This window comes from Nicotiana tabacum, chromosome 2 (assembly GCF_000715075.1).
Source record: "Nicotiana tabacum cultivar K326 chromosome 2, ASM71507v2, whole genome shotgun sequence".
NCBI lineage: Eukaryota > Viridiplantae > Streptophyta > Magnoliopsida > Solanales > Solanaceae > Nicotiana > Nicotiana tabacum.
In genome coordinates, this window is record NC_134081.1 from 18,090,914 (window position 1) to 18,108,922 (window position 18,009).

The 18,009-nt window shown below is 34.7% G+C and overlaps 1 protein-coding gene across 1 annotated transcript; it reads left to right on the plus strand.

The window, feature by feature from the left end:
* Window positions 1-10,330: 10,330 nt before the first annotated feature.
* Window positions 10,331-17,597, plus strand: LOC107820060 (transcription factor MYB3R-3). Its single transcript, XM_016646267.2, has 9 exons — window positions 10,331-10,477; window positions 10,972-11,134; window positions 11,903-11,954; window positions 12,295-12,352; window positions 13,029-13,123; window positions 13,235-13,338; window positions 13,747-13,875; window positions 15,062-16,046; window positions 17,196-17,597. Exons 2-9 carry the CDS (start codon window positions 10,989-10,991, stop codon window positions 17,211-17,213), a joined length of 1,587 nt encoding a protein of 528 aa, XP_016501753.1. The 5' UTR covers window positions 10,331-10,477; window positions 10,972-10,988; the 3' UTR covers window positions 17,214-17,597.
* Window positions 17,598-18,009: the final 412 nt, after the last annotated feature.

An 18,009-nucleotide genomic window follows, 5' to 3' on the forward strand; every position in this document is an offset into this window, starting at 1 on the left:
GTTTCGGAGCCCGGTACAGGTTCATTATGATATTTAACACATGTCTGTGAAATTTGGTGAGAAACGGAGTTGATTTGACGTGATTCGGACGTCCAGTTGAGAAGTTATGGATTTTAAAGTGTTCTTGAGAATTTCATTTGAATTGGTGCTAAATTTAGAGTTCTAGGTGTTATTTTGGCGATTTGATCGCGCGAGCAAATTCGTATGATGTTTTTAGACTTGTGTGCATGTTTGGTTTGGAGCCCCAAGGGCTCGGGTGAGTTTCGGATAGGCCACGAGATGTTTTGGACTTTGGAAATCTGGTTTTTCTGCAGAATCTGTGTTCTGGCATGTCCTTCTTCGCGTTCGCGAAGGTACCCTCGCGAACGTGAAGAGTAATCCAGTGAGGCTGAGAATCCTTCTTCGCGAACGCAAACGCCTGGTCGCGAACGCGAAGTGATGGGGGATTTACCCTTCGCGAACGCGTCCTGCTCATCGCGAACGCGAAGCACTTGGGGACCTGGGGGAGGGTTGGTCGTTCTTTCATCGCGAACGCGAGTAACGTCTCGCAAACGCGAAGGCCAGGGGAGCGTAACCATCGCGAATGCTAGCAACATCTCGCAAATACGAAGGCTTGGCAGCCAGTACCCTTCGCGAACGCGATAGTGGCCTCGCGAACGCGATGCACACTGTCGCCCAGTGCATAAAACAGAATCAAACACCGGTTTAAGCTATTTCTTTAACATTTTTCAAGAACCAAACGGGTAGAGGCGATTTTCAAGAGTCATTTTCTTCCCCAAAGTGTTGGTAAGTGATTCTAAACTATTTTCTTTCAATTACCCATTACATTCCTTGAATTATCAACCAAAAATCTAGAGTTTTTATGGTAGAATTAAGGGTTAGGGTAGAAAATAGGGATTTCGGGAATTTGGGTATTTAGACCTCAATTTGAGGTCGGATTTCAAAACTAATTACATATTCGGGCTCGTGGGTGAATGGGTAAAAGAATTTTAGTCCGAACCTCGGGTTTTGACCAAGCGGGCCCGGGGTTGATTTTTCTACTTTTTGGAGAAAATTTTGGAAAATTTAATTTATGCAATATAATTGATTCCTTTAGCAATATTTGATATTATTGAGTCATTTTTGAATATATACGAGTGGTTTGGAGGTGAATTACAAAGGAAAAGCTGTGATTGAGGATTAAGTGGCCTTCGGAGCGAGGTAAGTATTGTGTCTAACCCTGACTTGAGGGAATTAGGAACCTTAGATTAATTGCTAAGTGAACTTCATATGAGCGGCGTATATGTGAGGTGACGAGTACCTATGCGCCGCTAATTTATCTGTTTTTCCATGTTTCTCTATTTTTCTGACATTGTCTCATTCCTATGCCAAATTGCTACGTGTTATACTAGTGTTATCCAAATAATCTTTTTATTATGTTTACGGATTTTCTGGTGATAATTGAGTTTTTATTTCAAGTTGAGATTGATATTATGGAACCAAATGTTGAAGTATGGTTTGTACTTGTTATTCTATCTCCCTGATGTTATTTATGCATTGAACTACGGTAAGGGAGAGTGTTAATGGACGAAGGGTGATGCCGTGCCATATTGTGAGTGTTAATGCACGAAGGGTGATGCCGTGACATATTGTGAGTATTAATGCACGAAGGGTGATGTCGTGCCATATTGTGAGTGTTAATGCACGAAGGGTGATGCCGTACCATATTGTGAGTGTTAATGCACGAAGAGTGATGTCGTGCCATGATATGAGAGTAAAAGCACGAAGGGTGATACCGTGCCGTTTCTATTAATTTTATGGTGAGATTGAGAGTAAAAGTACGAAGGGCGATGCCATGCATTTTTCCTTACTGTATTCACTATTACTGTTGATTCATGGTATATTGACTGCTCTGGTGATTATTCTGTTGTAGTTCTTTATCTTGTATTCCCCTCAGTATGTTTCCCCTTCCGACATTTCTTGTTTAGTTCTTCATTCCTGCTATTTGCGTATACACTGTTAAATTGTACAGGTTGATTGTAGGTGCCTTGCCTTAGCCTCATCACTACTTCGTCGAGGTTAGGCTCGACACTTACCAGTACATGGGGTCGGTTGTACTGATGCTGCACTCTGCACTTTCTGTGTAAATTTTTATACCGGCTCTGGTTGATCGAGATTTTGCTATTGGTCCGCTGTCCGGAGACTCAAGGTAGATCTGTCGGCGTCCACAGACCTTGAAGTCCCCGTCTATCATTTCTGTTTTACTATTTCTTTTATTCAGACAGTTGTATTTCTTTCAGACTATTACTTATAGTAAATTCTAGAATGCTCGTGAATTGTGACTCCAGATCCGGGTGGTAGTAATTAATACAGTTTTTAGGATATTCCGCACTTATTATATTTTATTTTAGTTAATTATTGTTACTTAATGAATGAAAATAAAGAATTAGTTTAATGATTCTCTAACGTTGGCTTGCCTGGCAAGTGAAATGTTAGGCGCCATCACGGTCCCATCGGTGGAAAATTTCGGGTCGTGACATTTAGTAGGAATATCATCCTCAGAGAAATTATCTTCATATAGAAGAGTGACAATATGCTTTTTTTCGATTCCAAAAAGCACTAGGATGCTCAGCACAAATATCAATAGCAATTTGTTCGGAAATCAATTTAATCTTTTCATGTACTTTAGTGGATTTTAAAGTGTCAAATATATTTATACTAAATAATTCTAATTGTAACGAATCAATATGTCTTTGCTTCATATCAATTAAAGCATTCATATCTCTAGTTACGAGATCCGTAACAAAAGTGTAACTTATCTTTCTATCCTTATAAGTAACTGTAAAACCTTTTGAGTCTATACTAGTAAAGGGATAAATAGCATTAATAAAAGGTGTTCCAAGTATAATTGGAGGGTATAACTGATTTTTAACCAAGAAAAAGAAGTGAGGAATGCAGACTTTATTCTGACAAATACCCGTATTAGGCAATTTATACTTTATATCTAAAGCATGTCCTGATGCAGATTTAACCATATGAGTTATTTTTTGAAAATATTTAGTAGGTACTAAACCTTCTTGAATGCAGCTAACATCAGCTCCACTATCAATCATAGCAATATTTGTAATAGAAAAACTATTATCAATTAGAATAGTACATTTGATATACCATTTATGGGAAGTAACAATTTGCATCATTCCCAAAAACATATCATGTTCAGAATCAAGTCTAATAGGTTCTTCCTCAATATCATTTTCAGAAATACTTTTGTTTTTACCATTAGAAAACTCAGTTACAGAATTATTTTTCTCTATCTGAGTAATCATGTGATCACAAATCATTTGATTTTGTTTAAGAGATTTAATCTCTATTTTTAAACTTTCAATTTCAACCTTTAAATCATCGAAAGAAGCATCTCTGGTTGATGTAATTTTATTATTAAGTCGGTTATTAATTTCTGACAAAGAATAAGGCGCAGACTATTCAAATTCGTTCTTTTGTTTTTCAAAAGGTTTTGAAGAACTAGAACTTGAACTTGCAGCCAAATTTTTAATTTTTTCACGAAGTTTATCATCAGTAACTTCTTTTAAAAGTTCTATTACATTATCAGATGTAATAGTTTTCATGTTCAAATCTTGAAATTGAGATTGTAATTTATAAAATTCATCATCATCACAAGTATATGTATTACCTTTGCAAGCTGTACAAGTATTATTAATATTTTTATCACTATCAGATAAATCAAGTAAATCGATTTCAACTTCAGATTCTAACTCAGAATTATAATCAAATTCTGATCCAGAAGTGTATAACAAACCATAAACCTTATCACGTAACTCATCGTCTAGTTCTAAGGTTTTCAGCTTTTGAAGCATACAATTTAGAGCTATATGGCCAAATTTTTCACATTTATAACACTTAATATCAGCAAGATCTCGCTTAGACCTATTTTTCGTAAATCTAGTAGACTTGCGATGAGCTTTCCTAGCATCAAGCTATTCTTTGGATCTATATCTCGATCTCTTTTTCTTACAAAGACTGTCTGGGTTATGATACCTATTTTTCTTTTTCTTGCTATGAACAGAAGTCTCGAGTAAACCGAATTGGGTGCAAAAGTCTCCTAATTGTGATTTTTCCTTAAGCTTATCTATCTTAAGCTGTCTGGACAATTTTAACTCATTATAAAAGTTTAATCCTTCTTGTGTGCATACTCCTATCAATTTTTCATAGGTATAATCTTTGTACGGAATTTCCCTGTAACTACCCCTTAGAGTTTTTCATACTTTTTCAGCAAATAATGAGGGAAGGCCATCTATAAACTTAGCTTTCCAATGTTCATACTTATTTTCGGGTAATTCCATTACTCTACTCATAAAAATATCCTTATACCATCTAAACTCGCTTAAGGTCCTACATCTAAGGCTATTTAGCAGAGTACAGACAGTCTCGTTCTGATTGGTAAATCTACCATTGAAATGTTCTAATATGGTAAGAACAAAGGTGTAAACAGCATCTTCTCTATTTTTCACTAGAGCCATGCCTAAGTTATCGACTCCTTCGTCAATGGCTATTGCATTAATAACCATCGCCTTTTCTTCAGTACTTAAATAATTATCCCACCAGCCACGAAGCTGGCCAGTAAAACCTGCAATAATCATTTTGCAAATAGTTCTATCTGTATTTTTTACACATTTACATATAGTTGCATACATAAGCATTCTATGCACAAGAATAGTCAATTGTCTATCAGTTAAATCATCAAGATTCCATTCATAAATTTCGGAATCACTATAAGACGTATTAGTCTGATTCCAATCCCGTTCTTCTATTAACACATCTTGAGGAGTAGGGCGATTATAATAATAAGTTTGCATTCTGGGTTTATCAGCATACTTACTATTCTTTTTGGGATAACCTCTGAGTTTATTAAACTCTTACCAGACTTCATCTTTATAATCAGAAGTAGTATCTAATTTATCAGCAAATTATTTTGATAAATCAATAGGTTTAATATTTAAACCAGATAACTTTTTATCAAGAAGTTCTTCTAAATCATTTAACGATTTGAATTTAAAATCCTGAATCTCAGGGGGTCTTTGAACATGAGTAAGAACAATTTGAGCTTCTGATTTGCTTCCTGAAATAGAGGTAATATCAGTTATCTTCTTGCTAGTACTCATTTCCTTTATCAAAACTGTTAATTCATTAAGTTTTTTATCAAGAGAACGGATATGTTCACCCAAAACTTTAACATATAAACTTAAATAATTATTTTGAGAAATTAAATTATTAATTTCTGCGATGCTGACTGCAGCAACATCTTCATCAATAAATTTTTGAAATGCAGTAAACGTAATACCTGTATTATTAGGTAAAACAAAAGGTGCTTGAGGTGGGTATATGGCTTTAGTAATATTACCACTTCCATCTTTATAAGATCTTTCTAAAACCTTTATGTAAAGTGGTAAATAAGTGGTTATAAACCAAGGAACAAAATACATAATTTGATTATGTAATGCACAAGTTTCATAAAATTTTTGAGAAATATTATTTAAATCTTCTTTACTATAAGTATCAAAAAATCAAGTTTTAAACCGGTTCCATTTATTACTAAAAAAATCCTTTTGAACATATTTTCTAGCTTGTAACCCTGGACTAAAATCTATTTGGTGTGGAATCATTAAACATCATTGGGGTTGAAATCCATTTCGGATGTAGAAGGAATATCCTTATTAGAAATATTATCATTATCCTGAACAATATTAGTTTGAGGGTTAATCTTAACCATTTCAACAGGCTTATCACTTTTAGTAGAAATAGTGTGTAAAGATGCAACACGATTTCGAGCTGGTCCATAGACTGGTTCAACAGGAGAACTATGTTGAATTGCAGGTAAAAGTCTATGATTGGAAAATGAATGCCTATTAGGACTAATAGTAGGCAAAAGTCTATTATTAGAAAATGACTGCCTATTATAAGTGGAACTATTATCATAAAAATTGAATGCAAATCCTACCATCCGGATTTTGAGTAATATGAGAATATTCAGTATTACTGACAACATTTGTTATTTGACTTGGGGATATAACTGTCAGCAAACTAAATGGAAGGTCTAACCTTTTACTCGAGCAAGATGTTTGTCTTAATCTAATACATACTCTTATTGAGCCCATGTATCTAGCGATTCTAACCGTAAATGAAGATGCCCCTTTTCAACATATTTAACGGGCTAAGGTTCACGGCTTGCTAGACGGAGCCACTAAGGCAAAGCCAATAAGAGTAGTACTAGATTAGACTGTACCACCATCTCGAAACCAAGCCAAGAAACTATATAAAAAAATCCTTTATATTTTGATAGAGGCCAGATCTTTCATGGTGTATATAGGAGAGAAGTTAGATATATAGATATGCAATTTCTTAGCCGGACATAGTCACGACCAGAGAGGAGAGACTAGAGAAGAAACTTAAAATTAAAGTAAAATAAATACCTCTTGAGGCCGGGATGCAAGGCCTGAATGCAATGAACTGGAGATTTTATTTACTTCAACGGAAAACAGTGTACTTACAATAGAGAGAGAGAGAGAGAGATTTACTAGAGAAAGAGAGTTTTGGCTGATGCCTTCTCTCGGAATGAAGAATGATCCTATATATAGAAAGAGAAAAGAACATAAAGAATCTATGCACAGTAAAGTGGGTCCTATATGTGGGTCCCTTATACAGTGAATTTACTGTGTATACAGTGTTTCTACTGTATAAACAGTGTATTTACTGTTTAGTGGGGTCTGTATTCAGTGTTTTTACTGTGTAAACAGTGTATCTACTGTTGAGTGGGGTCTCCGGCGGCTTCACTGTTGATCACACTCCACGTCTCTCTAATTCTTTCATCTGCTGGATGAAATCTTCCGCATTCTCTATGGCTTCATCAGATAATATCTTCTCTGATTGAATAGGCTGGGAATCTTCTCCAATATCATCGTTGCTAGTTTCACTCCGCATTGAAGTGTCAGATTTTTCATACTGATTAATAGATTGAAGCAAGTTTCTTTTTACTTCTTCCAAATATTTATTAATCATCTCATCTTTATCTCCTTCTTGAAAAGAGATTCTTCTAGCAATATGCTTAATTGAACTATCGTCAATTATTCCCTTATGGGGAGCTGCTGAGTATTCTTGGATTTTTGTTTCAATAGAATCCAAAAGTTCTTGACCGTATAACATTTTTTTCTTGGGATATTTTTTCATTAATTTATCCCAAAAATTATTGTAAAATGTCCTATATAAGCAAGGAATCTGTTCTTCAGTGAATCCCAGCTCGGGAGTCCATTTATGAATCCATGGAATAGAGAATTCTATAAAGAAATATATTTGATCATTTTTTTCCAAATAGCAGATATGATCTGCGTGGTATAACTCAGTCAAATCTGGCGAAACTTTAGTCCATTCTTTGTATAACATAAGAAATGGGTCAGGTAATATCTTGACTGTTGGACCGTGGTATGACCACCAATTTAAGAACCAATTAGGAATTGGACCTTCAAATATCTTTGCACATACCTTTACGAACCAGATATGTTTATGTCTCTCATTATTATAATAAAACACTTTATCAAAGGCTTGGATATAATCCCAATATGTGAAATTCATATGAGATTTGTTGAGGCTTATCTGCATTTCTTTCATTGTGAAAATCCCCCAATCTTTAACAAATATAATCTGTTTAATAATAACTTTTGAGAAGTTATAAATATTCTCATCTGTGCTATAACCAAAAAAGTGTTAAAATTCTCCACTGCCTGTGCTGGTGAGAATAGTCTCATAACAAGAATAGATTTTGTATGACTCACTCGGATAATATAATCCATTAATTAAATACCTTTGGAATATCTTCCAGGGTTCATCTTTTCTCTGTATCTCAGAATTTTCTAAAAGAAATATCATTTCTTTTTTAGATAATTTTTCATAGGACTTTATATCATCAGTGTCCTCTTTGGCAATTGAAGAAAGCGTATCACTTTGCTTTTGAGCAGTCAAATATGCCTGCAAATGACCGTATAACGGGTTGTCTTATAGAATATCTCTCAACATTATTATTATTATTATTATTATTATTATTATTATTATTATTATTATTATTATTATTATTATTATTATTATTATTATTATTTGTTTCCTATTATTTTGTATATTATATTGCACATCCAGCATAAAGGAGTTCATTCAAGCAAGTTCTAGGCAGGAGATAATCCCCTAGGAGTTTTAGTACAAGAAGCCAAGGTAAGGCACGTGATGGGACTCATGACAAATAATAGGTTATCAGAATTGCAGAGAAGGCTTAAGGTAGGTAGAAACCATTCAAATCGCACACATATAATGGGCGTGCATCTGAGCTTAGAGTTCAAACAGGTTCAGATGCTAGAAAAGCACAGTGGTACAGAATAATTCCAAAGAAAACATGAATACAAACAGAGGCAAACAGTAGCATATTGATTTACAAAGGCCTAAATGACATGAGCATACAAAGCATGAACACAAGCAAGAGAGAATGAAATTGCGAGAGCCTCAGTACTTACTAGTATGCAGAATTAACGAGCAAATAAGGTAGAAAAATAAATGCCCGCAGCATCTTGCTTATCAGTTGCAAAGAGATAACAGCAAAAACCCAAACCTTTTTAGTGTGTTAGAGTTCCAAAGGGTCTTAGATGAACCCCGGGCAGTGCTCACACTGAGAGTGGTCAAACAGTCAAATTTCAGTAGCCTTGTCTTTCAGCCGGCCAAGAGCCCAAGTTTTAGAATAGTGCAGAATAAGTGAGAGTGAGAGAATAATAGTAGTTCATGTTATTAACCCTTGCCCCAGTTTCTTGCTTGGGGATTATTATTATTATTATTATTATTATTATTATTATTATTGTTGTTATTATTATTATTATTATTATTATTATTATTATTATTATTATTATTATTATTATTATTACTTGTTATTGTTATTGTTATTGTTATTGTTATTGTTATTATTATTATTGTTATTGTTATTATTATTATTATTATTATTATTATTATTATTATTATTATTGTTGTTGTTATTATTATTATTATTATTATTATTATTATAAATATCTTAAGATGTTACTTCTTTAAAGAAAAGTTTTATTGCTTTCAGTTGAATGACGGGCTGCGAAATAAAAGAATTATTGCATCATTTCGTTGTGCAAAGTTGGACATTCATTTCTCAATTTGTTTTGGTGATAAAATGTTATATGTTCAAAAACTATATAAAGATTATTCTAGCTCACTACTATTGAACTTGATTAAATCACATAATTGAATTGAGTTTCATCCTTTTACACTTCGAAAGGTACGGATTTTTACATTTTTTTAGTATCCATATTGCTGATTACAAACGCCACAAGATAAGACAATTCGAAAAAAAAATATTCGTTTCATAAATCATACAGTATAAAATTTGTATGCATTGATCAAGATACTCTACCAATTATTTGATGCAATCCTCTATCTAATCTTACAATTAGAGAAGAGTTTAAGATTTTTAATCATGGGATGCCAAATACACCACATTCATACCTCATTTGTCATAATAGCTACGAAATTGTTTATTAATAAATACTTTCAAATTGCTTTTACTTATGTATATATATACTATTCAAGTTGGCGACAATAAATGCAGATGTTGCTTACATTATAAAACTGTTTTTACTCTTACAGTAAAATTTATCTATCTGAGTGGTTAGACAAGCAGAGAAGATCTTATGTCACTGGTGACCGACGTGTCTATCTAGTATCGAGTACTATATTAATTTACTATGCTTAAATGATTTAATTTGATAAAAATATTTATCAATTAACTATGGATAGGAAAAAGAAATCTAAGTGCAAACACGTGTCATACATATATTTATTTGGTATAAACATCCTGTGTGTATAAATATATCTTGTTAAATCTCAATTCTGGATTTTTCCATAAATAATTTCCCTAAATCATATTCATCATAGTATTAAATAACAGCCGTCGGATCATCCATCAATGAAACTGATCAACGGTTAAGACTTATCCATCACATACCAATTAAATCTGCACCATTATAACGGTCTAAAATTACCCGGGAAGGGTAAACACCGAAGAACGAAGTTCAACATTTATTAATTAATCCCTCGAAGTGTGCCGTTTGATGTTCAAACTTTTGTCTCCTTAACGCACCCATAAAACCGTTAACGCCGTTAGTCCACCTCATCAGTCCCTTCCTTCCCAAAGCTAAAAGAACTTAACGTCTAACTAACGGCATCGTCAATAACCCCCTCCCATATATATTCGTTATGTACAAATGTTTTTTTTAATATTATGAAAAGATTTACTTTTCTTTTTTGTGTTTCAACGGGCAAGATTTTTTCCCCTCAATTTCTCTCACTAATAACTCTTAGATTTTTTTGATCTTTTTTGGGTTTCAAAGGGTTTGCGTTTTAGCTGAATTCCCGTCACTTAGAGGTTTGTTTACTGTTAAATTCGTGAAATTTCTTGTTAAAATTTCGATTTTTATTCATTATTGACTGATTTTTAATCAATTCAGCTTTTATTTCATCTTATTCAACTTGATTTTGGCTGATTTGAATTGGGTTTTGGTTATTTTACTGTTGGATTCATGAAATTTTCATTAAATTTCGGTTTTGATTCATTATTGACTGTTTTATAAATCAATTTAAGGTTCTATTTCATCTTATTCAACTATATAGTGGTTAATTTCAGATGGTTATAAAGTTTTGGTTTTTGTTTATTGAAATTTGATATAAAGATGGGTTTGTGGGATCTGGGCTTGTTTAAATTCCTAGTAATTGTGTTATAAATTTACTTATATGGTTCATTATTAGGATTTTAGAGTTATACTTAGTTGAGTTTTTTGTTTCTTTGAATTCGTTTGAAGGTTTTTTATTGGTATGGTGATTTTTCAATTGATTATGGTATTGAATTGGTCATTTATGAAGGTTATGTTAAGAGGAAAATGGCTGAACTGAAAGTAGAGGACTGTTGTACTGAGAATAAGCAATCAGCTGCTGCTTCTAACTCTTCTGTTTCTGAAAATAGTGCTAGTGTTACTTTAAGGTCACCGACAGTATCTAGCCCGACTCCTACATCACCAACTCATAGGTACTGTTGTTTTGACTTTGTTAAATATGTTTAGCCGGTTGATGACTAGAATTGCACATTGTAAAGTTGGTTCTTGATTCTGATTTTGAATTTCATCTTAAGTTCATATCTAGTTTTAACAAACTTCATGATTATTTCTTTTAGTATTTCGATTGAAAGTTTGGGATCTTCCAAAATGGTACCTAGGTGCATTATGTTGTATAAGTAATAGTTAATTATCGTTTTCACGTTTTGGTTTAGGTCATTTGTGGATAAGTTTAGAACTAACTATGTCAACGTGAGCTTGCAAAGCATAGCTGGTTCTAAGTGTGGATTAAGGAGGAGGATTGAAGTAGGTTGACAGCCGGGCGTAAAATAGTGAAACTCTGATGAATCCTTTGAATTGAATATAGTAGAGTGGATGTGAGTGTTCATATAGCCCAATCCCAATGAATTTGTAACTGTGGCATAGTTGATTGTTGTGAATAAGAGTCAAACTGAGTGGAACTCTCTTTTGGAGACATAAGAAAGTGTCTGAACTGGAGATTATCATTGCCATATCAAGAAGAAGAGTTTTTACTGAAAATGTCCTGGTCAACAATATCTCTAGCTAAGTCTTTTCTGCCTTCTATTATTTCTTGCATCCCGACAAAAAGCAAACTGACAATCACCTGAAGCGAATTACTCAACAATAGGATTCTATGATACTATGTATATTGTGCTAATTTTAGAGTTCGGATTGGATATTGAAAATTATTACTTTGTGCTTGTTTTGTGTGAATTTTGCAGGAGAACCTCTGGTCCAATTAGGCGAGCAAAGGGTGGTTGGACTCCTGAGGAGGTGAATAGAATTCCTTATATTTCCAGCAGATAATCTCTTCTGCAAGATAACCTAATAGCTTTAAAGCCTAAATAGCTTTAAATATCTGCTGTCAAGTTTTCGACAGTGGATACTACTGGTTGTTCTGGTAAAATGTAGAACACTGGAACAGTTTGTTTTTGGCGTAATGTGTTGGGCATGTTGAATTTCCGATGCTTCTATAACCCTCATGTATTATTGTTACCGTACACCAGTTTGAATTTCTTTATAATTGCTTCTTTTCTTTTAAATGGCAAGTTCAGCTTCTAGTTTTGCTTCTTGGAATTATGTCTTGATTAGATAAAAATCTCCCCTGCCACAGGATGATTCTTTGAAAAGGGCTGTTGCAGTTTTCAGAGGAAAATGTTGGAAAAAAATAGGTATTATTTCTTAGCTAGTCTCTTTGTTAGTTAGCAATTATGAATTAAACAATCTTGTGGCAACTTGTTTCACCTTGACATGGCCAGGTGTTTCAAAATTGATAGGTGTCCGATGTGGAAATATTGCTATATGACTTATATGATGGTGACATTCACTGTATTTGATCATTGCTGTGGTCTTATCATGAATATATTACCATTTAAACTTTGCTGAATGTCTGTTGGGTGCTGTAATGCTCTTAGTGCATCTTTAATGACAAGCCAAGTCAATATATTCATGTATGTTATTACTTATATATTTCGTTTTGCTTAGGTACAGGCATTTGTTTCTGCAATTTGGATATCATTAGTCATCCTCTTCTTCTTCGTGCTTTTCTTTTCAAGTGAGGTTTTAGCCTTAATGTAGAATTTTGAATTTGGAGATAAAAAGGCTGGCAAATATCGAAATTCTTCAAAATAGATTTTCCAAACTTAGTTTTACTAATTGGTATTAGGAAATTATAGCCTTGTTCTATCAAAGGGTACTTTAACTTTGATGAACTTTAAAGTCTTAATTTTTTTGACAAATATTTAAGTCAGTCTACGTGGCTATCATCTTATGTATCATTTCCTGTTATTTGATTCATGTGGTAACATAGAAATGTGACTTTTGGTCAAAATATTGATTCACATGCAGCCGAGTTCTTCCCGGATAGATCTGAAGTGCAATGCCTGCATCGATGGCAGAAGGTTCTCAATCCGGATCTTGTCAAAGGACCATGGACTCGGGAGGTTTGTTTGCTTTCCTACTTTAGTTGCCTTCTGCACTGGTAATCTAAATTGTGCTTTGACTATCTGGATAATTTCTGATGGTTTTCAACTTTTACTGGTGTTTGCTAACAGGAGGATGATAAGATCATTGAACTGGTCGCCAAGTATGGGCCTATGAAATGGTCTGTCATAGCTAAATCATTGCCTGGTCGAATAGGGAAGCAATGTCGTGAGAGGTAGGATCAGAAATAGTCTGCATACAACATGTTATCTTTGGTAGGATTCCATAGATTCAGCTCGTGTTAAATGAAGGTTGATCTCTATTGTCTTTGACCAACTTTGCCTTCAGCTGTTCATTTATTACCCAACTTATTAAGAGTTGATCTGCTGATTTAGTACCGATTTTCCTTCTGTTATCTGTAATTGCTATAGCTTCAGTAATGCGTGTCTACCCATTCTGCGCCCTATACAAGTACTTGGTTTTTATGTGAACTATTCTCTGAAAAGTCACAGTGAATTCTTTGTTTTCATGTTCATTTTTAGGCACTCCATCTTCAATTGTCTGAAAGTTTGTCAAATGATAGAGCCCTACTATTTGATTGATTGATTGTGTTCGGTTAATGATTATTGCTACATTTGATCAGGTGGCACAATCATTTGAATCCCAATATAAAAAAAGATGCTTGGACACTGGAGGAGGAACGGGCACTCATAGATGCTCATCGGATCCATGGTAACAAGTGGGCTGAAATTGCTAAGGTCCTGCCCGGAAGGTAATGAATTCAGCATAAAGATCAAATTTCTGCTGATCGGTTCGACAATAGTAGTAATCTAAAGGGAAAAATTAATGGTTTTTTTCATCAGTAGAATAAAGAGAAAAGAGATCTGATGGCTTCTTTATTTAAGTATTTCTATTAAAAATTACTCCTTCAATCCCGTTTTTTGAATATGGTTTTCTCAAACATGTCCTAAATATTATTTACCTCTAAAAATTGTGGTGTATAGTACTTTTATGTAGTTTCTAGTATGTATTTTCAAAGATCAGAGAAATGGCGTGCGCAATCACCCCAAGATTAGATGGTTTGGCTCTTGTACACTGAACCAGTCATTCTTTTGGGACTATAGGGAACACAACGAGTTCCTGAAGATTGTAGGAGCAACTGCTCATCAGTTATTCTTCCTTTTTGCTCTAAAAATCCCAACTAATTTTGATAGACAGGACACAATGGAAGAAAAAGATCCGTATCGGTGATATCTACTAGTTGGGAATAGGTTTTAAACTTGTTAGAGAACTTCCAATATTATTAATTATTTTTACTATCAGCAGTTGTGCTTAAATTGAGAAGTGAGGAGATACATATAACCAACCCCAACTTGTTGGTATAAACAGCGTCAAATGCATTTAAACGTCCAATGTGACTTGGGGCCATAGTCCATACTCTAAGCGTGCTACTATTGCAAAGCCATAGTTATAAGTTTATAAAGCACATTGTCACCTTTCGTTATTTTTCCTGTTATATGGTGTATATTTTTACCCAAGATTTGTTTACCTATAGTAATCGTACTAAAAGAATTAATAAAAGAGATACTTACTAGTGAATATTTACATGTATATTTATTGATTTTGGATGTCATATTGACTGAAAAAATATCAGTCCAAACCATAAATCATTTGACTTGTTTGGACATTTGGCTAGTGTTATCCATTGATAGCCTTTTATATGGGCTGTCTATGCTCAGGAGTAGACAAATATCATCCGCCTTGTGTTTGGCTTTTAAGATGGCTAGGGATTGAAGTTAAAGCAAGACTTTTCTGCCAATCAACCTTTATAACAACATTATGTGTGTCCGCTACCATAGTCTATAAAGGAATTCGCAAGAGTGTCGAATCAATTCTTAGTACCCTATGTTTCTTGTTAACTGCAACTCTTGCTCATTCCCGGGTCTAATGTTTCACAGGACTGATAATGCAATCAAGAATCACTGGAATAGCTCTTTGAGAAAGAAATTAGACTTTTATTTAGCTACTGGAAACCTTCCACCTGCTACTAGGGACGGCCTGCAAAATGGTTGTAAGGACACTACTGAAACAGCTAAAGCAGAGGAGTTACTTGCAGCTTCATCAGGAACTGCAGATATGTGTAAAATAGAAAATGGATGGCAGGTCGCAGAAATCAGTGCTTCAAATGGTGGTCCTCAAACTGACTCCACTGATTCTGAAGTCGTCAGGTTGGAAGCTCAATCACCAGAAATAGATGCTATTCGACACATCCAACCAAGTACAGAATCAGAAAACATGTACGAAGGACGGAGAATAAATAGTGTTGTAGATCGACTAAAAGTTGTTGAAGCACCATTTCGATGTGAAATCCCTGCATGTGGTACGTTATACTATGAACCACCAACATCAGAAAGTTGTATTCCACTGGATTCAGATCTTCTAAATATCCGCTGGGCACAATGTGAATCTGATGCAAGTCCAAGCCCGTCACCAAATGGTTTCTTCACTCCACCTAGTACAAAGAGTAGTAGCCTATATGCACAAACCCCTGAATCCGTACTGAAAATTGCTGCTAGAAGCTTCCCGAATACGCCTTCCATATTAAGGAAGAGAAAGACTCAAGCCAAACTTTCCACGCCAACTAATAAAATGGGGAAATCAGATGGAGATTTCTGCAAGGACAAACCTATTGATGCGTGTGAAGAGATCCTTCCAAGGAATTCTTCCAATGGTATTGGGCTATACAATAGTCAAGCATTTAATGCCTCTCCTCCCTATCGATTAAGGTCTAGACGAACATCTATCTTCAAGTCTGTGGAGAAGCAGCTTGAATTTACACTCGACAACGAGAAGCATGATATAAGTAATGGAATCAGTGAGTCAACTGTTAACGATATATCACATGCAGCCAAAGATTGTTCACAGTCAGCTAAGAAGGATACAGTAAGTTCCATCTTTTCCTTTTTCTTGTCGTTCATTTTTGTCCCCTTGTTTTTGGATGAGTTGGGAGTTGGGTGGCTGGGGTGGAGCAACTAATTGCGATGGTAGCTGTCCCTCTTTCTCCTTACACTAGGGTGTGTAGAATATCATGCCTTTCCAAATGAAGAATTTTTTCCTCTTAACATTTTAGTGTCTTGAATTGTCTTAAAAGTTAAGAATCTGTCCTCTGATACAGTTGATTGGATAAAACGTTGGATATCAATATGCATGTCAAGTTTTTGAGAATAGGCAGGCGTGTTACTAGCTACTAACCCGGTCCTTATAAAAAAAAAATAGCTACCAACGCAGCATGTTGCCTTTCAAAGCTTGACGTTCTGAGGTGGTATTGATGCCAATTTCTTCATTGTCTAACTTAGAAAGGAATGGTGTTGGAACAATTTACGGATGGGGATGTCAACAATGCAGGTAAAAAAGACAAGGGTTCGATATCAAAATTTTATGGGCAAAACGCAAAGCAGTTCCAAATAAATAAGGAATAGACAACCAGATAGACAACATTGAAACCAATCTGGATTGACCGAGATGTTGTGTGCAAAACATGGGGAAAAGGGGCAAAAATAGAAATTCTTGAAGTGCATCTCTTTAACACAAAACATCTTCTTATGTATCTAAAAGCATTTTATTTCCAATAGTATAATAGTTCACTTGACAACACGTTTAGTAAATTATCATGTAGTAGCCCTTTTTGGAGATGCTATACTAAACAAGAAGGGTCTAATTCCATTTCGGTAAATACAGTCAAGCGTAGATATGTCACTACAGTAAGTGAATGGTATGTCACTTCTGGCACATCTTTCTTTACATGCAGTGGACATGCCCATAATTTTGTTTTAAGGACGTCACATCCAGATCCTCTAATGCTGCTTCAGCTACTGGCATTACTGACAGAGTTTTCTGATATGTGACTGCCGCATTTTGCTGCCATGTTTTCTTATACACATTCTTGTGTATTTTCTGTAAAAAGTCCTAGTTACTTGTTCTTTGGACCTACATCTTCAGACAAACGGCATCTTATCTGTGTATTGCAAAATATTATTTACTCATGGATGTCCTTTTTCACTATTGGGCCTTCTATTTTTTTTGGTTGATTAGGATAAGAAGGTGGAATAAGTGCTGAACACTTGCAATGTCTAACAGTGGCTGCTATAGGAAATGGAAGTTCAGAAGTAATCAGTAACATCAGAAGAATTTTAGACACTTCTTGAAACGACACAAGACTCGATCTGTCATATACAGTTTTGTAGATCTCTTCGCTTGCATCACAATTATGTGCAGGTTATTGACTATTGGTTATTCGTAGATGGTACAGTCGATTTCTATTATACGTTGAAAGATTGTTAAAGCTGCAATTGATTTGTACAGAACTGCTTTAAACAGGTCTTCGGAATAGTTTCACACTGAAAATAGTCGCTTAATAAGAGCAGTTGTCTAGTTACCTGGTATATCATAGTTCATACCATTCAGAAAGTAAGATTACCAGCTTTTCTTGACTCATTTGATCCCTTCTAATATTTGTTTCGTTCCGTCGTTGTGTCACTTGGGTCTATCGGAAACAGTCTCTCTGCCCTTCCAGGGGTGGGGGTAATGTTGCGTACATCTTACCCTCCCCAGACCCCACTTGTGGGAAACTACTGGGTTTGTTGTTGTTGTTGTTGTTGTTGTTGTTGTGTCACTTATTCTCTTAATTTTTCCCTTAAATGTGGTGTATTAAGATAATTTTCAGTTTTAGTTCTTCGGATTGGGAGATTCTGAGATAGTTTGGCATGTAGTAGGTTTTACTCCTTTAGGCATCCATTAAATGCCTTATCACTGCTAGTTAACTCATACTACAGTCTACAGCCAGAATTAACTCTTTCTCAAAAAAAAACTCTTTTTACCCTCTTTTCTTGTGAAACTTCTAACGTTT